The 18,983-nt window shown below is 58.1% G+C and overlaps 1 protein-coding gene across 1 annotated transcript in view; it reads right to left on the minus strand.

Annotated features, from left to right (window-relative positions):
• ITGA3 (integrin subunit alpha 3) overlaps positions 1-18,983 on the minus strand; it is a 30,840-nt gene that overhangs the window by 9,142 nt on the left and 2,715 nt on the right. The window contains exons 2-19 of the mRNA XM_056127028.1: positions 14,446-14,573; positions 14,095-14,174; positions 12,150-12,399; positions 8,705-8,791; positions 8,151-8,358; positions 7,515-7,711; positions 5,471-5,559; positions 5,238-5,374; positions 5,017-5,103; positions 3,591-3,658; positions 3,383-3,519; positions 2,617-2,766; positions 2,426-2,523; positions 1,988-2,135; positions 1,726-1,794; positions 1,191-1,270; positions 1,016-1,093; positions 65-167 (exon numbers count right to left, since the gene is read on the minus strand). Coding sequence (XP_055983003.1) covers positions 65-167; positions 1,016-1,093; positions 1,191-1,270; positions 1,726-1,794; positions 1,988-2,135; positions 2,426-2,523; positions 2,617-2,766; positions 3,383-3,519; positions 3,591-3,658; positions 5,017-5,103; positions 5,238-5,374; positions 5,471-5,559; positions 7,515-7,711; positions 8,151-8,358; positions 8,705-8,791; positions 12,150-12,399; positions 14,095-14,174; positions 14,446-14,573 — 2,194 coding nt within the window. The remainder of the gene's footprint in view (positions 1-64; positions 168-1,015; positions 1,094-1,190; positions 1,271-1,725; positions 1,795-1,987; positions 2,136-2,425; positions 2,524-2,616; positions 2,767-3,382; positions 3,520-3,590; positions 3,659-5,016; positions 5,104-5,237; positions 5,375-5,470; positions 5,560-7,514; positions 7,712-8,150; positions 8,359-8,704; positions 8,792-12,149; positions 12,400-14,094; positions 14,175-14,445; positions 14,574-18,983) is intronic.

Here is an 18,983-nt window from a genome sequence, read left to right on the forward strand (position 1 = left end):
GGGAAGAAGGCCCCCATCTCCCTTCCCAGGAGCCTCCAGTCCTGAGCGCCCCGAGCATCCTTACCCGGAACTCGTACTTGAGGGGGCTTCCCACGTCCTCCACGGTTTTCATGCCAGACTCGCCCATCACCGTTCCCCCAAAGTAACTTTGCAGCCGGTGCCGCTCCCTAGGGGCATGGGAGATGCTGTGGTCAGGGGGGTGGGAGGAGCCTGGCAGGGTGGGGGTGAACACTGAGGAGGGTCAGCCACCACCCCCAGACAGGAGGGGCCTGCACCAGACCCAGGTCCTGCCAGCTCTTCAGCCTCCCTGAGACTCAGTTTCCTCTTTTCTAGAGGCACTGACAGCAGTGACTTCTCTGAGAAGCCAGTGACATGGAGGGTCTACACAATCCTTAGAATGATGAAGGACAGACAGGCCCCACTCCTGAAGGACAGAAGGGCCTCTCCTTAGCCTACTGGAGGACCTGCCATCAGGTCCATCTCCTTGGCAGGGGCACTCCTAGGAACCCAACAGCATTCCCCTCGCAGCTTTTGAAATAATTTTTTTTTTTTGCTTTTTGGGTCACACCTGGCGATGCACAGGGGTTACTCCTGGCTCTGCACTCAGGAATTACCCCTGGCAGTGCTCAGGGGACCATACGGGATGCTGGGAATCGAACCCAAGTTGGCCATGTGCAAGGCAAACGCCCCACCCGCTGTGCTATTGCTCCAGCCCCTGAAATAAAATTCTAAAATTCTTTGGTTTTGGGGCCACACCTGGCAATACTAAGGGCTTACCTCTAGCGTTGCTCAGGGGACCATATGAGATGCCAGTGTTCAAACTTGGTCATCCCCGTGCAAAGCAAGCGCCCTCCCCTCTGTACTATGGCTCCATCCCCTTCCCTTGCAGCTTCAAAGGGAAGGGAAGTCTCTGGGGAAATACAGGCCTGAAGACACTGCCCAGAGAAGGGATCAAGAGCTTGGTCACCCCCAGAGGCAGGGAGCCTTAGTGGGCTGGAGAGGGGGAGGCACCCACATGCTGAGAGAGGCCTGGAGTGTATAGTCCACCAGCAGAGTCAGGGTGACGGGCTGCAGGTCATCCTGGCGACTTGACCTGGTGGAGGAAAGCAGAATAGGGGAGCAGAGGTGGCCTCGCTGGGGCTGTGGGCGTCCCTCCCCCGTGGGCACCCTGGTCTGGGGGTGTCACTCACGTGGAGAGTTGCAGCTGCACCTGCAGGTCCCTGGTCTGCAGAGTCACGCCATTGACTTCAAAGATGATGGACAGCTCCATCTGCCATGGGGTCACAGGCGGATGGGGGGAGGGCGTTTGGAGCCCCGCAGGGAGGAAGGGACTGAGCTCTGTGCTGGGACCCCACTACCTACTTGACTTCCCCACCCCACCCCCCCGCCTTGTCTGTCAGTGGCTGTACGACTTTGAGCATGTTCCTGACACCGTCCCAGTCCAGGCTGCAAGAATTCTCTCCCACAAAGAAAGCAGAGAGCTGCACGCAGGCCTGACAGATAGCAGGTGCTCTGCAGATTGCTCTGTCTCTGCCACTTGCTCTGACTTTGTGCAAGACTCCAAAGTAGTCCCATAGTCCCAGGTCTCGAGGTCCCTCCCCTCCCCCTGGTCATTCTCCTCTCCTCCCCACTCTGGCTCTACATGGGGAAAGGGGGAGAAGAGAGGAAGCAGGCAGGAAGAAGCTCAAGACCCAGGAGGACCTGGGGGTCTGGTCTGGGGCTCACCCTCTGGTTCCGTTTGAAGGGGTTCCCCAGGTCACAAAGCAAGGTCCCATTGGCCTGGCAGGTTCCAGACTGAGGAAAGAAAAGCAACCAGTGAATCGGTCGGGGTGGGAGTAGGGTTTGTTCCACCCTCTCCTGGGGCCTGCGGTCACACATCCTCCCAGAGGCTTGAGAACCCGGTTCCCCCAGCAGCAGAGACAGAAGGCCCAGGCCAGAGGGAGCCAGGGGACCCTAATAGCCCTGCGGGGTTTGGAGCGGCACTCACGGGGCGCACTGAGGACAGCAGCAGGGCGGAAGGCAACTCCAGAGTGAGCAGCGCCTCGTGGGCATCTTCCCCAGCCCGTTCGGGGCTCGGCGTGTTGGTCACGTTGACGCTTAAGAGCAGTTTCCGAACCTCTCCACTGTACTGGAGCCTGACAGCATGGACCCAGAACTAAGCCCCAAGCCCCGCCCCTGGCCCAGCCCCCTACTAGTCCCAGCCCCTGGCCCTACCCTATAGTCTCACCTAGACAGTGGAGTGCATCCTTCTTGGCCAATCACACAGCTCCTTTCAGACGCGCCTCCCTGAGGCCCCGCCCACTAGACTAACCCAGCTCTCCCCGACCAATAGGACGCGTGCCACAGCAGGTTAGTCCTAAAGCCACGCCCCTTTCCCCGAAGCCCCGCCCTATCCCTGGAGGCCCAAGCACTGGCCAGAGCGCACCTGCTCAGCTGCTGGCCCTGTTCCGACATGAAGGCTGCCTGCATCTGCAAGTTGCTGTCACACCTGTTATCGGGCCCGCATTCCTTCTGGAACTGGACCTGGGGGTGGATGACCATGTGTGACCTACCACCCTCACATGCTCTCACCCCCCAGCCCTCCTGGCTCCACCCTTCTGGCCCCACCCTACCCACCTCGATGTGGTTCTCCAGAGCCTGCGCCTGGTTGAGGACCGGGTAGGCGTCCAAGGACCGCAGCCCCAGCTTGGGGCGCTCGGGCATTCGCAAAGGCAGAGAGTAGTTCATGGAGATGACGATGGGGCGGAGCTTGTCACGGACGTTGTCCTGGGAAAGAGGGTGGGGCGGTCGCATTCTGCACTGCCCTCTCCTTCAGGTAGAAACTTCACATGACCCTGAATCCCCTCCATCCCTGAAAACACCCAAAGCCACCAGACTGAGCCCTCGCTGGCCTGATCATCTTTCTACTACCTTAATCCACAAGAAGAGGGATAGCTTCTATTAGAGACCACTCTGGATGGGGGCAGAGCTGGGGTCCTGGGGTGCTTTCTATTCTTTTTGTCTTGGGAGGCCACACCTGGCTGTGTTCAAGGGATACTCCTGACTCGTGAGTTCTGGGATCACTCCTGGCAGCGCTTAGGAACCATATGGGATGCTGGGAAAGCCCCTCCCTTTAGACCCTCTCCCTGTGGGTGGGGTGGGGCTTGCTCCTCAGTCCTGGACCCTTTCTCTCCAAGATGAGCTAATACAAGAGTCTTGCATGTTCACTTTTTTTGGGAGATGATGAGACCTTCAGCCCTGACTCACTGGGGTGCACTGTACCCCTAAAAGACCTATGGCCTTCCAGGTCGTCCTCCTCTACTTCCATCTCTGGCCTGGGGGGATTCTGATACCCCACTCCAGGGGTGATGGAGCCTCTGTCCAGTCCATTCTCCTTCCTCACCATCAGCAGCAGATCCAGGTTCTGGCACCGTGTCTCGGGCATAGAGAAGAAACCATGCAAAACAGCAGACTGGGTGCCCGCAAAGCGAAGCCGGGGTGGCCGGCGCTCCCGGTCAGCCTCCACCGTGTAGGCCAGGGCTAAAGGAGGTAGGCATGTCAGCAAGGAGCCGAGTGAGACACCCCACCACACCCTGTTCCCCAGCACTCACTGATGTTTCGCCTGTAGTTGGGATTCCCAGCACTCTGGTTGTAAGCGAAGCACAGCTCCACCTGTAAGCTGTTGGGTTGTGGGGTGTAGAAAAGGGCTTGGTCACAGTCAGTCCTAGGTTTCAGCCCTGGTTCTCACCTGTTGTATGGGGCAAGGAGAAACCAGGGCCCTGGGAAGTGGGGGAGAAGAGAACAAGACTGGGGTGCCAGAGCTGGTCTGGGATATCCTGCCTCTCTTTAGAAACACTGGAAATAAGGTAAGAGGTCACCAATGGGCAAACTGAGGTCCTGAGGTCAGAAGGAGTTTCCGGAAGTCATCAATGGCAGGCCCAGCTCGACCTCCTGCAGGGTCCCAGTCGATTTCTGCTACTACCCACTACCCTGCCCTGTCTCCCTTTGCTTCCTGATCCCATCCCTGTCTCCTGTCCCCTGGTTCCACAACCACCTGGATTCTCACCATCAGAGCTACTAGGAGCTTCCAGCAGCACTGCTCAAGGCTCTGTTTGGCCTCACATAATTTTTTTTCTTTTTGGGTCACACCCAGAGATGCTCAGGGGTTACTCCTAGCTTTGAGCTCAGGAATTACTCCTGGTGGTGCTCAGGAGACCATTATATGACGCCAGGGATTGAACCCGGGTTGGCCGCATGCAAAGCAAAGGCCCTAACCACTGTACTATCACTCCTGCTGTCATGTAATTATTATAGCCACCCTGTGAGCTGGTTCTTCTTTTTTGGTTTTTGAGCCACACATGCTGGTGCTAAGAGTTTACTCCCAGCTCTGTGCTCAGGGATCACCCCTGGCGGGGCTCGAGGGATCATATGGGGTGCTGGGCCTGCAACCTGCAAGGCAAGCACCCTGCCCACTGTGGTATCATTCTGGCCCCTGAACTGTTTATTTGTATTCACTGTTCTACAGGGGAGACTCAGATCCTGCAGCCCATGGCAGCTCTTTGCCATAGCTGTTTTCCGTGTTTCCCTCTTCCCTCTGCTGGGAGCTCAAAGGCTGGGGTTTGAGCCAGGCTTAAACTACAGAGCACACTCCTAACCGCCGTGTCTTACTGCACCCAATTTCCCTGTCATCTCCTGCAAGAAATTTTGCTCTTGCATAAGCTTGGATAAGGAGAGTCACACTTGCCCCAAGAATCAATGCTCGAGGTTGGAGCGATGATTCAGCGGGTAGAGAATTTGCCTTGCACGCATCCAACATGGATTCAATCTCTGGCACTCCATGTGGTCCCCAGAGCACCACCAGGTGTAATTCTGGAGTGCAAACCAGGGGTAAGCCCTGAGCATCGCTGGGTATGGCACCAAAACAAACAAAAGAAAAAAAGAGTAAGTTCTCAGGGTGTGGCTGGGGGTAGTCCAGGGCCTGCCTGGCCCCTGGATGAGGTGGTGGTGTCAGGCAGAGGGATAGCTGGGGGGTCTCACCAGGTGGTATCTGTGCAGTATGTAGGGTCCAGCACGGATGGCGTGGCCACCAAGGTCCTGTGCAGGATGTTAATGACAGGCCGCGCCCTGCACAGAAAACATGAACATCAGGGCCGCCCAGTGGGCCCAGGCTCGAACTGAATGCATGTGGGGTGCTCCAGCCATGGGGCTAGAGGTGTGAAGGTCCCTATGCTCGGCCGGGGGCCGGGGGGGGGGCTCACCGCAGCAGCACAATGCGGTCCGACAGGCTCCCCACCAGCAGATCAGGGTAGAAATTGTCATCCACGTCCATCTGCCCACTCAGGGAGTAGCCAAAGGTGGCCAAGTTGGGTAGTCCCAGCTGCTCAGCCTGGATGATCTGTGGGCAGGGGAGAGTGGTAGGGCCTGCAGGGTGAGTTCAGGGGGCAGAAGGCGGGTAGTGAGGGTGTCCTTCTCATCCCCCACCCCTCCATACCTGCTGGGGCTGTTTAAGGAGCCCCCTGGAGCTGCCGTGGTAGATGTACACTTTGCCCAAACCCTCGAAAGGGGCTCCCACTGCAATGTCTGGGGAAGAGACGCAGCGGGTCACTCTGGGGACTGCAGACCCCACATCGCCATTAGCCCCCAATCAGGCCACAGAGGCTCAGCGTGGCACCGACCTTACTCTGCCAGCAAGCTCTGAGCATGCGGGACCAAGCATGGGGGCTTATGGCCAGCACTGGGGCCACCAGCACCTGAATGCCTTTTGGGCAGGGTGGGAAAGTGGGTGCGGGAGCGGGAAGCAACTCTTGGTGGGTTAATAACCCTCAAAGGGCCGAGTGCCAGTGGGTCCTGAATTCTTCCCACGGTGCTCCCGACCCCTCCCCCAGGCACCCGCCTTCTCTAGTGACCTTGTCCTGCAGGCTCGGCGGTTCCATCCCCCCCACTTCATAGATGAGGAGTCAGACCCAGGAAAGCCCTTGCCACTAGAAAGCTGAAAGGGGACAGCTGAGGCCAACGTCTCTTAGCACGCGGCTGGGTGTTTGTGACAGGACTAGAGAGAACTTGCTAAAATGGCAAGACTTAAATAAATAATTCTGCATTAAAAACAAAACCAAACAAACAATGAAGAACCCTTCTCCAGTGCTTCTGAGCTCCTAAGTTGCTGTGGGAAGGCCGGCTGGTGAGAGAGCTCTGCCGGGAGCAGAGGCGGAGCCCCATGCCCGATGGCCCTGGTATTAGTTAATGGAACTTTCTGGCACCTATTTTGGCACTTTGCAGGCTCCTCCTGCTTCCTTTTGGCTGACAACGAGCGTCTGGGAAACAGAGGTTGTCAGAGACTTCTAGGTCTGCCAGGGGCTCCCACCAAGTCCAGCCCCTTGGTCTGTCCCTCTTCTGACACCCTAAAACCCACACAGCACAGGTGACAGTCCCTCTCTCCACGGCTCACGGGTTCCAGTTCCTGTCACCCCACACCTGATGGGCTGCTTATATATTTAATAATAGGGACCAACATCTGGTAGTGCAAAGGAGTCAGGGGCCACTTCTGGTGGAGATTGGCCTAATGTGGCAAGCAGTGCTTGGGGGCCACCGTGGCCACACCCAGCAGCTCCCAAAGGCCATGTTGTGCTGGGAATTGAAGTCAGGACCTTAAACATGATGGGCACGTGCTCTATCACTTGATTTTTCTTGGTGGTTCCAACAGACTACTTTATTTATTTATTTTAGGTCTTGGGGTCACACACAATAATGCTTAAGGGTTACTCCTATCTTGGTGGCCCCCAATATACATTATTATTATTATTATTATTTTAGACTTGGGGGTCATATCCAGCAATGCTCAGGGGTCACTCCTAACTCTGTACTCAGGAATTGCTCCTGCAAACTGGAGGATCACATGGGATGCTGGGATGCTGGGGACTGAGCGTGGGTCCGCCACTTGCAAGGCAAACACCCTACCCGCTGTACTACTGCTCCAGGCCCCAATATACTATGTTATTGATTTTCTTATTTATATTTTCAATGCCGGGAATTGAACCCAGGGCCTCACATGAGCCACATGCCCAGCTCCTACATCACTGATATTAACTCTTCTAGCCTTGCTTCCCACCATCCCTCTAGAACCATCTTTAAAGATACACAGCTATCATCTTCCAGCATGGTCCCCTCTGGACCACCCCACACACACCATTACCAAAATATAAAGACCCCATTCCTCTGCCTGACTTACAAAGCAACCACCCCACATCCCCCTCTGTCTTGCAAGCTCATCTTTCCCATGACAGTGGCTAAAACTGGGTTATAGGCACGTATCCTACCCTCAGGCTGCACCCCCTTGTCCCCTGACATTCTGTAACCCAGCCCAGGCATAGGCCTCCACTCCAGGAGGCCCTCCGAGCTTGCCTCTGGAGCCCCCTGCGCTTCCCTTCTGAGAGCGCCCCCAGACCAGGGTCCCCTTTCATCTACTCTGGGGTCCTGTCAGGTGTGGAATGCAGCTGGCCCTGTCACTGGGTGGGCAGGGACGGAGTGCTGGCCCCTACCTTGAAACCCGTCCTGGTTGATGTCACCAATGCTGGCCACGGAGAAACCGAAGGCGGAGCGACTGGGACCGTGGAGGAGGAGGGAGGGCTGGGCGGGGAAGGATGTGCCCGCCTGGTTCATGAAGACATAGACGGCACCCCCCACTTCCTCCTTCCTCTCGAAGTAGTAGGGGGCACCCACCAGAAGGTCTTGCCATCTGTGGGAGAGAGAAGGATGGGGGAGCAGGGGTGTGAGGTCAGCTCCTTCCCCATAAGCCAGCTGTGCCAGGGCACTTGGCTCTGCAGATGGCATCTCTGGCCAGAGGTCACAGGAAGGATATGGGGATACCCTCATGACCCCTCACTGTGAAGACACATGTCAGAGAGAAACCATGCAGGCAAGGGCATGCCCCTGAGAGCCAGACAAAGGGCAGAGATAATAAGACAATGAAATGCACCCGGTTTGCAAATGACAGGTAGATGCTCAGGGTCCCGTAAAACACGGCTGTTAAGTCCACACCAGGGCATTGACATGCAAGTCCCAACAAATGACAACCAAGTGCACGCATGGAAACCTCCACGTCTCCACCCTGCTGTGGGCCGATCTGTCCCTGTCCCCGTTCTCCCTGGCCCCAGCAAACGTCCCTGGATTCTCACCCATCATTGTTCAGGTCAGCCAGGGCAAGGGCGCTGCCAAAATAGGCGCCCACCTGCGTGCCCTCCAGGATCTGCCTCCTCTGCAGGTCTCCGCCCGCCTCCTGGCTCAGCAAGAGGACAGCGCCCACGTGGCGGTGCCGCGGGGCACCTGTCACGATAGTGATGTCCTTGGGGTGCAGGATGGCGCTGCCCACCTGTGTGGAGTACCCTGGATGGGAAGATAGGGGTCAGTAAGCTTCATCCCGTGCAGCTCTGGGGCTCCCTCAAGCCTCCGCACTGTCATCTGGTCTTCGGTCCCCAACTGAGCAAGAACGTGGACCCTGATGCCTGGCCCCTAGTCCTGACTGGGCACCGGACTCTGGGTTCTGTGAGGGGAGGGACTCTGCCTCTTCTTGGTGCAAACAGTTGGTGCTCAATAATAAGTATGCGCTAGTTGAACTAAAAGCCGCTAGGCAACCGACATCCTGGCCTTGCTCTTCCAGGCCAGAGGGCTGGGAACGCACCCCTTCCTCCCCCCACCCCACCCCCCCCAGTGGGCTGCCAGAAAGACTCACCGATATAGCGGTTTCCTTCTTTCTCCGGGTCCTTGTAACTATATTCAAAATAATCCCAGTCCTTCCGCTGAATCATGTAGCTGTTTCCTTGACAGGGATTTGGGGAGAAGGAGCATAAGTCACCACCCTTTTTCTCTACTATGCTCAGTCCCACCTTCCAGACAGAAAGGATAATAACGCATTTTATTGGTTAAGCACTTCCTCATCTGCAGATCCTCTTGCTATTCAATGAGGCCGAATTATGACTCCGTTTTGCAGATGAGGAAAATGAGGCTCTGAGCTGTGCAGCTAGGGGCAGAAAGTGGGCTGGGACCCAGTGGACAGGGCTCCTGGAACTGAGGTTGGGCTCTGTGCCATTAGCACCCCTGGTCCTGCTCTGCTATGGGTGGAGGCTTCCAACCCGGCCTGAACTCAGGGTCAGCTGTCCAAAAGATCTGGCTGGGGACAGGAGGTTCTGAAGGACCAGGGAGGCAGGACAAAGAGGTCTTCTCAGAAGCCTGAGACACTAGCCCCATCCCGCCCTGGCAATCAGAAGATTTTGGGGACCAGAGCGATAGTACAGCAGGTAAGGTATTTGCCTTGCACATGGCTGACCCGAGTTCGATCCCCGGCATCCCGTATGGTGCCCTAAGCACTTCCAGGAGTAATTCCTCAGTGCAGAGCCAGTAGTAACCCTGAGCATCGCTGGGTGTGACCCAAAAGGAAAAAAAAAAAAGATTATGGGCTCCCTCTACCTGCTGATTCTGCGACAGTAAAGGTGCAAGTATTAGAAGAGGGATGACTTGTGTCACCCTTTGCAGCTGAGGGACAGGGACTGGGTGTGAGCTGCACCCCCAGCCCCTTCATCATGTGGGGGAGATGTTCCGAGATCCCTCCCAGATAATGAAATGATGTCATCACAGTAATAGGTTCCTAATAATAACTGATAGCACTGTAGCACTGTAGCACTGTCCTCCCGTTGTCCATCGATTTGCTCGAGCGGGCACCAGTAATGTCTCCATTGTGAGACTTGTCACTGTTTTTTGGCATATCGAATATGTCATAGGTAGCTTGCTAGGCTTTGCTGTGCAGGCGGGATATTCTCGGTAGCTTGCCGGCCTCTCCGAGAGGGGTGAAGGAATAAAACCTGGGTTGGCCACGTACAAGACAAATGCCCTACCCGCTGTGCACTGTGCTATCACTCTAGCAATAATGACTGATAATAACTGATAAGAAACTTATAATAACTGATAAGAAACCAAAAATCACAACAACATGCTGTAAGAAAAGTTCTGTGGATGTACTCTCCCTCCCTCAAAATGCTTGACTGCATGCAATGCTTCTTGGGGTAATTAAATTCTCAGAGGGCAGAACTACAGATGAGTGTTGTTTATGAATTTCTGACCCAACTCTGCAGCTGCCCCCGGAAACAAGACTGCTCTCTGTGGACAAACTCGCAAAGTCCCCACCATCTACTGAGAGTTGAAAGAGGGAGTGAAGCATATAGTTAGCGGGACCGTTAAGAGTTGCCTACGGTACCAGCACATTCGAAAATCAACCTGGATGGCTCCAGGAGAAATGTACAGTCTTGGGCTAGGCAGGGGGCACAACAGGCGAAGCAAGGGCTCAGCCTGTGGGGGGCCTGGGTTCCAGCCGCAGCAGCACGTGGTCCCCCAGCATTGCCAGAAGTGACCTGAGACTTGCTACATACTGGGAGCAGCTCTGAGCAACCCCAGGTGTGACCCAACAACAGAAAGAAGAGGGCTGGAGCAACAGTACAGCAGGTAGGGTGCTTGTCTGTCACATGGCTGGCTGGGTTCAACCCCTGGCACCCCGAAATGGTCCCCTGAGCCTGCCAGGAGGGATTCCTGAGTGCAGAGCCAGGAAGAAGTCCTGAGCACCACTGGGAGTGGACCCAAACAGAAACAACAAACAAACAAACAAACAAAAAGAAATGTAAGAGTCTGCAGTGGGCAGTGGCAGGATAGGGCTGAGTGGAAGGGGAACTCTTTCACTCTTTGCTTTACCAGGTCTGACTATACGACTTCATTCTTCCTCAAAGAGCCTGTTGTATTCATTTTTCAAGCTTACAGGTGGTTAAACTGGGGTCAGTGATCCAAATAAGGCTTCCTAACTTCCCAGTGGCCGCAGTAGAAATAATATGAATATTACTACACTTTCTATAAAATGGGTATATACACCTATCGCTCAAGCAATAGCACAGCAGTAGGGCTTTTGCCTTGCGCACAACCAGCCAGGCCGAGCTGGGTTTGATTCCTCTGCCCCTCTCAGAGAGCCTGAGAGTATCTCACCTACATGGCAAAGCCTGGAAAGCTCCCTGTGACGTATTCAATTTGCCAAACACAGTAACAACAAGTCTCAAAATGGAGACTTACTGGGCCCACTAGAGCAAATCGATGAACAATGGGAGGACAGTGACAGTGACAGCGACACCTACCTTGTGAGTTTTTCTGTAATTTTTTTGTTTCTTTAGAGATACTCAGGGCTCACTCCTGGAGGTGTTCAAGGGACCACATGTTGTGCTAGGGATTGCGCCGGAGTCGGGTTTGTGCAAGGCAAGTTCCTTACCCACAGTCCGATATCTCCAGCAAGTTCCCTGCCCCCTTTTTTGTTTGTTTCCTTGTTTTGTCTCCTCATCTCCTCCCCTGACGCCAAGCAGAGATTAGGGATCGGGGCCTCTTGGTGACCATTTGATCAGACTCTGCCAACCTGGCTGATAGTTCAGTACTGGGGCAAAAGGATGCCACACTGGCACTGTGATGGCCACTCCAGCGTGCTTGGGGGCCGAGGTGGTGCTGGAGTTTGAACCTGGGATGGCCCTGAACACTGAACCTCCAGACCCTTCAGGAGTCTATGTTAAAATTATTAAAGAGAGGCCTAGAGAGATAATACAGCAGGCGGGGCACTTGCCTTGGGTGTGGTCAAGCTGGGTTTGATCCCCCGGCACCCCATATGGTTCCCTAAGCCTTGCCAGGAGTGATCCCTGAGCACAGAGCCAGGAGTGAGCCCTGAGTACCAGTGCGTGTGGTTCCCCCCACCCCCCACCAAAAGAAAAAAAAGAAAAAAAAAACGGGTGAAGCTATGTTCTGAGCCAGATGCGGAGTAAGCATTTTAAACAGTTGAGTGGGGGGCTGGAGTGATAGCACAGCAGGTAGGGCGTTTGCCTTGCACACAGCCAACCTGGGTTCGATTCCCAGCATCCCATATGTTCCCCTGAGCACTTCCAGGAGTGATGCATGAGTGCAGAGCCAGGAGTAACCCCTGTGCGTCACCGGTTGTGACTCCCCAAAAAAAGCAAAAAAATAAAATAAAACAGCTGAATGGTGGCACAGGGAACCGTCTCTCCCACCTGAGGGGTGGAGGAGGTGGGCCGGCTGTCCTGGCAACCATCTGGAGAGGGGCTGTCCCCCCCACCCCCACCCTCCCATGCTCCTCTGGCCCCCACCTTTCCAGTTGTAGGCCCCGGGGGCGCCGAAGTACACGGTGTTGTGGGTGAAGCCACCGCTGACTCCCAGCTGGCACATGCCCGTCTGCAGGTAGTTGTTGTTGCTGTCGCACATCTCGTTGTGGTAGGTCTGCCACTCGTCGTGGGAGTCCAGCTGCAGGTCATTGCCCCGCACGTAGCACTTGCCCACCATGCGCCGCTGGTCCTCCTCCCCTGACCACAGCACCTTGGTGTAGCGGTGGGCACAGACCTGGGGACCACCCCCAAATGCACAGCCTGAGCACCATGCAGGGGCTGGGACGGCTGTGCAGCCAGCCATCCCCCAGGCACCCCCTGCCCCGTGCCCCTCACTCAGAGGCACAGAGCTCTCTGAAGGCTGGGGGCACGTGTTTTGTTTCCTTTTTTTCCCTTTTTTGGATCACACCCTGCGATGCTCAGGAGTTACTCCTGGCTCTGCACTCAGGAATTACTCCTGGCGGTGCTCGGGGGACCACATGGGAAGTCAGGGATAGGACACAGGTCAGCCGCGTGCAAGGCAAACCCCCACTGTACTATCGTTCCGACCCCTGGGGCACCTTCTGCAGAGGCAGCTGGTGTGGGGGGTTGACAGCCTGGCCAAAGAGAAAGGGCAAAGGACGCAGGGACATGAGGTTACACTGTTGGATCTCCGAGGAGCTAGACACAGAGCAGACAAAGGGACAGCTTCTCTGCAGTGGCCAGAGGACCTGCCTTCACCACAAGGTGACCAGAGTCAGCATGAGAGCCACAATGACAAGGGCAGCCCTTCTGTCTGCTGCTCACACGGCCACACTCCTAGGCGTCCTGTGGCCCCTCAGGGAGGCCCTCTCACGGAGAACAAATCTGGGACTCCACAGAGCCAGTTCTGGTTCTCTTGCCCTGGTGAACCTTTCCTGATGTGAGTCATTGCTAACGGCAGAATGTGATATGAAGCCACGGGGGCGCCACTGTGGCTGGAACCTACTCCACCCCCTCAGGTGGCCAGAGGGGTCGGCATGAACCAACACAAACAGTGTTCCAAGGGGGAGAGAAGGTGGCTGGGGAAGGGGGAGGGGTGGCCACTGATGGGAAGGGGACAGTATCTCTCCAATGCAGCAAATACTCTCCTTTGTGGGTACTGGCTGCCCGTGTGCATAATTGTTCGAAACTCGAGGGGCTGGAGCAATAACACTGCGGGTAGGGAGTTTGCCTTGCATGCGACCAAACTGGGTTCGATTCCCAGCATCCCATATGGTCCCCTGAGCACCGCCAGGGGTAATTCCTGAGTACAAAGCCAGGAGGAACCCCTGTGCATCGCCAGGTGTGACCCAGAAAAGCAAAAAACACAAAAACAAAACTTATCGTGACCTCAAAGCTCTGCATTTTTGCTGTGCCTGAACTTCATATGACTTAATGAACAAATCTTTTTTTTTTTTCTTTTCAACTGATTCATCAACCTGGAAACTGATACCGGAGGGCCCAGTGCTGAAGAATGTGGGCACAAGGGGACAGCGGGCAGCAGGGAGAGGCCTCGACATACATGAGCCACATAATCCGGGCTCCCAGGCTGCAACATTTCCGCCAGCCTCCCAGGAAGAAGCGTGCCAGCCCACACTGCCCCAGGGCCTCGCTGCCCTTTCCTGCTCGGAGCTGGAGTTCCCTCTGCTCTCCGCTCAGTTCCCACGGAGGGTGTGGGGGGGGGGAGAGGGGGAGGGTGTGCAGGGAGGATGTGGGTGAATCAGACAGAACCCGGCCGGGCTAGCCCTTGGAGGATCATCAGACCCCACTCCACCCAGAAATGCAGGTACCCACAGCACCCCACAACAACCACACATGGGCATGGGCAAGATCCCAGCCCCCAGCCTGAAGCACCCTCTCCTGCTACCCCCGGATGAAGGAAAGGGCTGTGGAGTGTGTGTGCCAGGGCTGAGAGGGGTTGTCCACTTACCAGGACTCTGCCTGCAGGACCCTGGCTGGCCACGGTCACTCCCAGCCACATGTCTTCAATAATGTGGTGACTTGGGTCACCTGCAGACACGGGGGGGATCATTGAGTCAGGGCACCCTATCCTTGCCCACCCAAGCTTGCCCAGGGCCTCCAGCGGGCAATCTTGACTCTCCTGGGATGCCCGCCCCACTACAGGGTGCCTCCGCGGCCCCAGCAACAGCCTGCACCCACGTCCCAGGTGATCCCGCTCTCCACGGCTCCCTCTTCCATGCTGGATGAGAAGCAGCTGGGCCTTCCCCAGCTAATCTCCTCTCCGGGCCACCCTCCACCCAGCCTCGGCCCTGCGCCTCACTTTTCTCTGTGATGTCCATTCGCTCACAGTCGTCCTTTTGTGCCGTGAGAGGGCACAAGTACACAGCTCCGGTACGGTTGGTGTAGCCATCGGGCACAGCCAGGTCCCGGGGGGCGCCGGCTAGGAGCCTGGGGGGTGGGAGGGCAAGGGGGCAGGTGGGTCTGGGCTCTCCTCCCAGAGGGGGCACTTCAAACAACCCCTCAGCTGGAGCATCCTGGACACCTGCTCTGATGAGTGCCAGGTGCTGGGGGTGGAGAAGTGGGTGACCCCTGGCACTGCCCTCTAGTAGCGCCCAGGGCAGAGGCGGGCAGGAAGGAGCCAGACATCCATGGTCAGCTGCAGGAAAGGGCAGCAGGGCCAGATTCTGCGGGGGGATGGGGGGAGCAGCCCGCAAGGGCTAGCCGGGTCGGGTTCTGTCCCCCCGGCCTCTGTGCCCGCCCCCCCCCCCCCCCGGTCTGTCTGCAGTGGAAGACAGTGAGGGGAGGGGAGCGTTTCCCAGGTGGAGAGAGGCTGAAGGCACTTCCGGCAAAGGTACAGCTTGTCCACAGCCAGGAAGCATGAGCAAGCCGGTGATTCAGTGGCTGTCAGGCCCTGGGGATAGCTGAGTCCTGGGACCGGGGAGGGTGGGCACAGAGGACACAGAAGAATTTCTAGCAAGGAAGTAATCAGGCAGATCTCTAGGCCAGATGCAGGAGGCAAGCAGGACTCCTGGTACGGGTGGGCAGGAGGGAGGCCTGAGCCTGCCGTGACCCAGAGAGATCTCCCCCCACCCCACCTGACACTGGCACCTCGGGGCTGGGGGAAGGGGCGGAAGGGCACTGAGTATCCCCAGGGCTGAGCTCCTGCAGATTGACATGAGTGTGGGGTGGGCCAGGCCACAGTCCTGGTTTCTGAACACCCTGCCCACCCCCAACCCCCTGCCTCCTGCTCGACTTAACGATACAGTCCCCTCATTCTGCAGAACACTTAGGGCCCAGCACCCTGCCCAGACCGGACTGGGGGAGGCGGGCCTCGCCCCTGACATCACATCTCAGGAGAAGAGGCTCCTGGGACATGTGACAGAGGCACACCACTCAGCCTGCCACAGACCACCTGCATTGAGACTGGGATGGAAGCCTGACCTGGGCGCATAGCACCTGGACCCCAAACACCGTCTGCCCCGCGTACGAGGAGCCACATCCCTGCTCCTCCACACAGCCTCTGGGTGGTTCAGTGGGGGCCGCCCCACCTCCAGGGTCCCCGCACCTGGCCCTGGCCACGCTGTCCCCCCAGGCTCCCTGCCTGGGCTCTGGGCTCCTGCCAGAGTCTGGAAGTGCCTGGCAACAGCCCTGCAGGGACCTGTGCAGGGAGCGGGCGGGGCAGGGCCTGGGCATGCTGGGGCCTGGGCGCCTCCGCCCGCCCACAGGGTGTCAGGAATGCGCCGCTGCAGGGCGCGGGGAGGGGCGGGACCTCAGCAGCTCAGCCTCACCTTAGGTAGGTGCAGCCGCTGGAGCAGGTCGGTGGCAGTTAGCCACCTGCGCCGGGTTGTGAGGGTGAGTCCACTGCGTGACTAACTCCCTGAGGACAGTTTGTCCCGGTGACGTGGGGGAGGGGCGAGGGAGAAAAGGAAGCAAGGTCTGCCCAGGAGCCTAAGGGCCAACATCTGGGGTCCCTTGTGCCTGGAGGGCAATTTTCTTTCCCTCTCTCAGTGAAACAGGGACACCGGCTGTGTCCCCACTGGGGTGGCTAGGGACAAGTCTCATGCAGCCACAGGGCTTTCAGGTTCTGATTTCTTTTGGCCCCAGGACTGGCCTTTCCGGAACCCAGAAATGTCCATCCACCCCCACCCCGCCACCCACATTGGGGAACCTGGAGTGGGGGGAGGGGAAGGGGCAGAGAATGGGATGGAACACTTTTAGGATGCGGGGGACCAGCAAGCTCGAAGTGGGGGGGTTGGCCCAGGCTGCCCGGGTCCTTCCAGGGCAGAAATTCAGATCTGGAGGAGGAGGAGGAGGAGGAGGCAGGGGTGTGGCTACAGTGGCCCTGAGGGGTCTCTGGGGAGCCCAGCTTGCACTCCCGGTTGGTCATGAGAGGCAAAGCAAGTGCTGCTGCCAGGTCATTCGCTGCCCATGGCAGGGGGCAGAGGAGCAGAACGTCCCCTTGGTCTCAGAGGGGACGGAGGACCCCTCCTCTTAGCTTCCCGGGGTACCCTGAGGACAGGGCTGGCCATGGATGGCCACTGAACTGAAATAAACCCCTGTGCCTCCCCACCCTCCCCCTGCATCTGCCTGTGCCCACTGATGGGCAATGGGGTCGTGCCAGTGCCCTAATTCCAGCCCCACATCCCTGTCCCTCCCCCCAGATTCCACAGGGAGCCCCCCCACCCCTACCCCCACAACCCCCTTAGAGTATTTTTAGCTCCTACTTGGCCCGCTCAGAGGCCCTTTAAGGCCCTCTGGCTCCCAGCCCGGGATCCAATGGGTCTATCGCCAGAGGCCTGGGAGTGGGTGGGGGAAGGTGGGTAGGGTCCAGGGGGCAGGTCCAGCTTCAGCAACAGTCAGGTATGGGAGAATCAGGGACAGGAGGGCCTTAACTCCATGCAAACAGAATGCAAATGACCTGCAAAGGAGCACCCACGCCCTCTGTTGGGGCTGCACACCCAGCCCTCCCGGACCACCAGCCGCCACTGGCCCGGGGCCCGAAGGGTGGCGCGTCCGTGGGCTGCCCAGTCGGCTCCTGGAGGAAGGAAGATGGCAGCCGGCTGCCTTCCCGGAGTCAGGTGGATGATGGGGGCGCCGGAAGACCGGCCCATGAGTGAAATAACCCTTCAAGGGCAACCCACAGCTGCCCTTTGATCTCCTCCTGCGGACGGGGCGAGCCAGACAGCCCCTCCGGGCCTCTGGGGAGCCCCCAGTGCCTAGTTCAGGGAAAAGCCCCTCCTTGCCCTGCTCACCCCCACCCTCATCCCCAGCCACTAAGCAGAAAACAGCGGCGGAGACGCCAGGGGACGGAGGGGGCTGGGACATGGAAGCATTCAGTCCGGCAGGTCAGCTGCCTGCAAAGAGCAGACAGTCCCCCCCACCCCCAGGGCACCGGGCTGGGCAAATACTAGAAGAAAGAGTCTGTCAGGGTCCACCTCCCCGATGCCTCTTCTCAGGGGGCCCAGGGGGGCTCCAGGGGGGAGATTGCCATGAACTCTGAGGGGGCAGTGAGGCCGGCAGAGAGGCCGGGGTCCTGTCCACCCTCCACTCCAGGCCAGGAGACAGGTTGGGGAGGGGCCGCGCACTCGGGCTCTGAGTCCCCAGCTAGGGGGCGGGGGAGGGGGGGCCCTGCGCTCTCAGACGCCTGGATCCCAGCCCTGTGCCAATCCTGCTGCCCGAATTAACCATCTCCCCAGAGCATGCTCCCGTGGTAGCTGAAACAGCAACCCTCTCCCGTCCTCCCCCGACGTCTGCTGCCCACCCAGCCCCCTCTCTCCCCTCGGTGACTCAGCCCAAGAACTGGAGCAACAAGCTGGAGGAAGTAAGAGACGCGGAGAGAGGCTTGGGGAATAAGAACACGGGGCTGTTTTTCTCGGTGGCACCTTAATGCCAGCCCCGGTTGGATCCCTTCGGCCATTCTTCACGCCGCCTCCCCTCCGTTCCCGCTGGCCGCAGTGGGCACTGACCGCCCCGCCCCACGCAGGCAGGCAGGCAGGCCGAGCCCCTTTTCTGATTTCCCTTTCCTACGGGGTTCTGCTCCCCTCGGCCTCCCGCCAGCCTGGAGCTCCCTGGCACGGCAGTGCTGGATTGGAAGCGCCCGCAGCACGCAAGGCCTGGTGCCTGCGGCTACAGCTGCGGCGCTGCTTCCTCTGGCACGAGCCTCGCGGGCTGCCAGGCGTCTGCCCCGCGCAGGGAAACGTGTTGCAGGAGCCCACAGCAGGTACGCTGGTCCCTGCCTGCCTCAGGCATGACCTCATGCTCGCGGGGCCCCAGCCACCCCCGCCTCCCGCTTCCCAGACACCTTCATTTCCAGGCAGAGATGAAAAGGGAGCGAGGACCCATATTCCACCTCACCTGGGAAAGGGGAAGGGCTGGGGGGCCCGGGCGCAGTGGGGGCGGGGCGGCCCACCACCAGCTTCTAGAGGAGTAAGTCCCTCTCCTTCCCAGGGGTCCCGGCATCTCGCTCCTGCTCTCCACAGAGCACTGTGAAAGTGAGCACACTTCTTCCAGAGCCTGGGGACTGGGGATCTGGCTGGGGTGAGCCTCTGAAGCGGTGGGCAGAACAACCTCAGTCCAGAGACGAAGGTGGTGGGGCAGGCAAGGGCACACCACTGGGTTTTCACCATTTTTAGAAGAAGGCTTCCTCTGGGACGATGACGAAAGCTGGGCGCTTTCCCGAACAATGCACAGACACGCAGGGGTTTGCTTCACCTCCAGGGGTCCCCACCTCTCCTGAAAGCCTCTCATCCCCAGGCTCAGGGCTTACTGGCAACCAAGGGCTCCCCCTCTGTCCCTCCGAAAGGACTCGAGGCCCACTAGAATACAAGATGGCAACCGGACCTGTCATTCCTGGGGGCT

Source organism: Sorex fumeus, unplaced genomic scaffold, assembly GCF_029834395.1.
Source record: "Sorex fumeus unplaced genomic scaffold, SorFum_2.1 ptg000063l, whole genome shotgun sequence".
Taxonomy (NCBI): Eukaryota; Metazoa; Chordata; class Mammalia; order Eulipotyphla; family Soricidae; genus Sorex; species Sorex fumeus.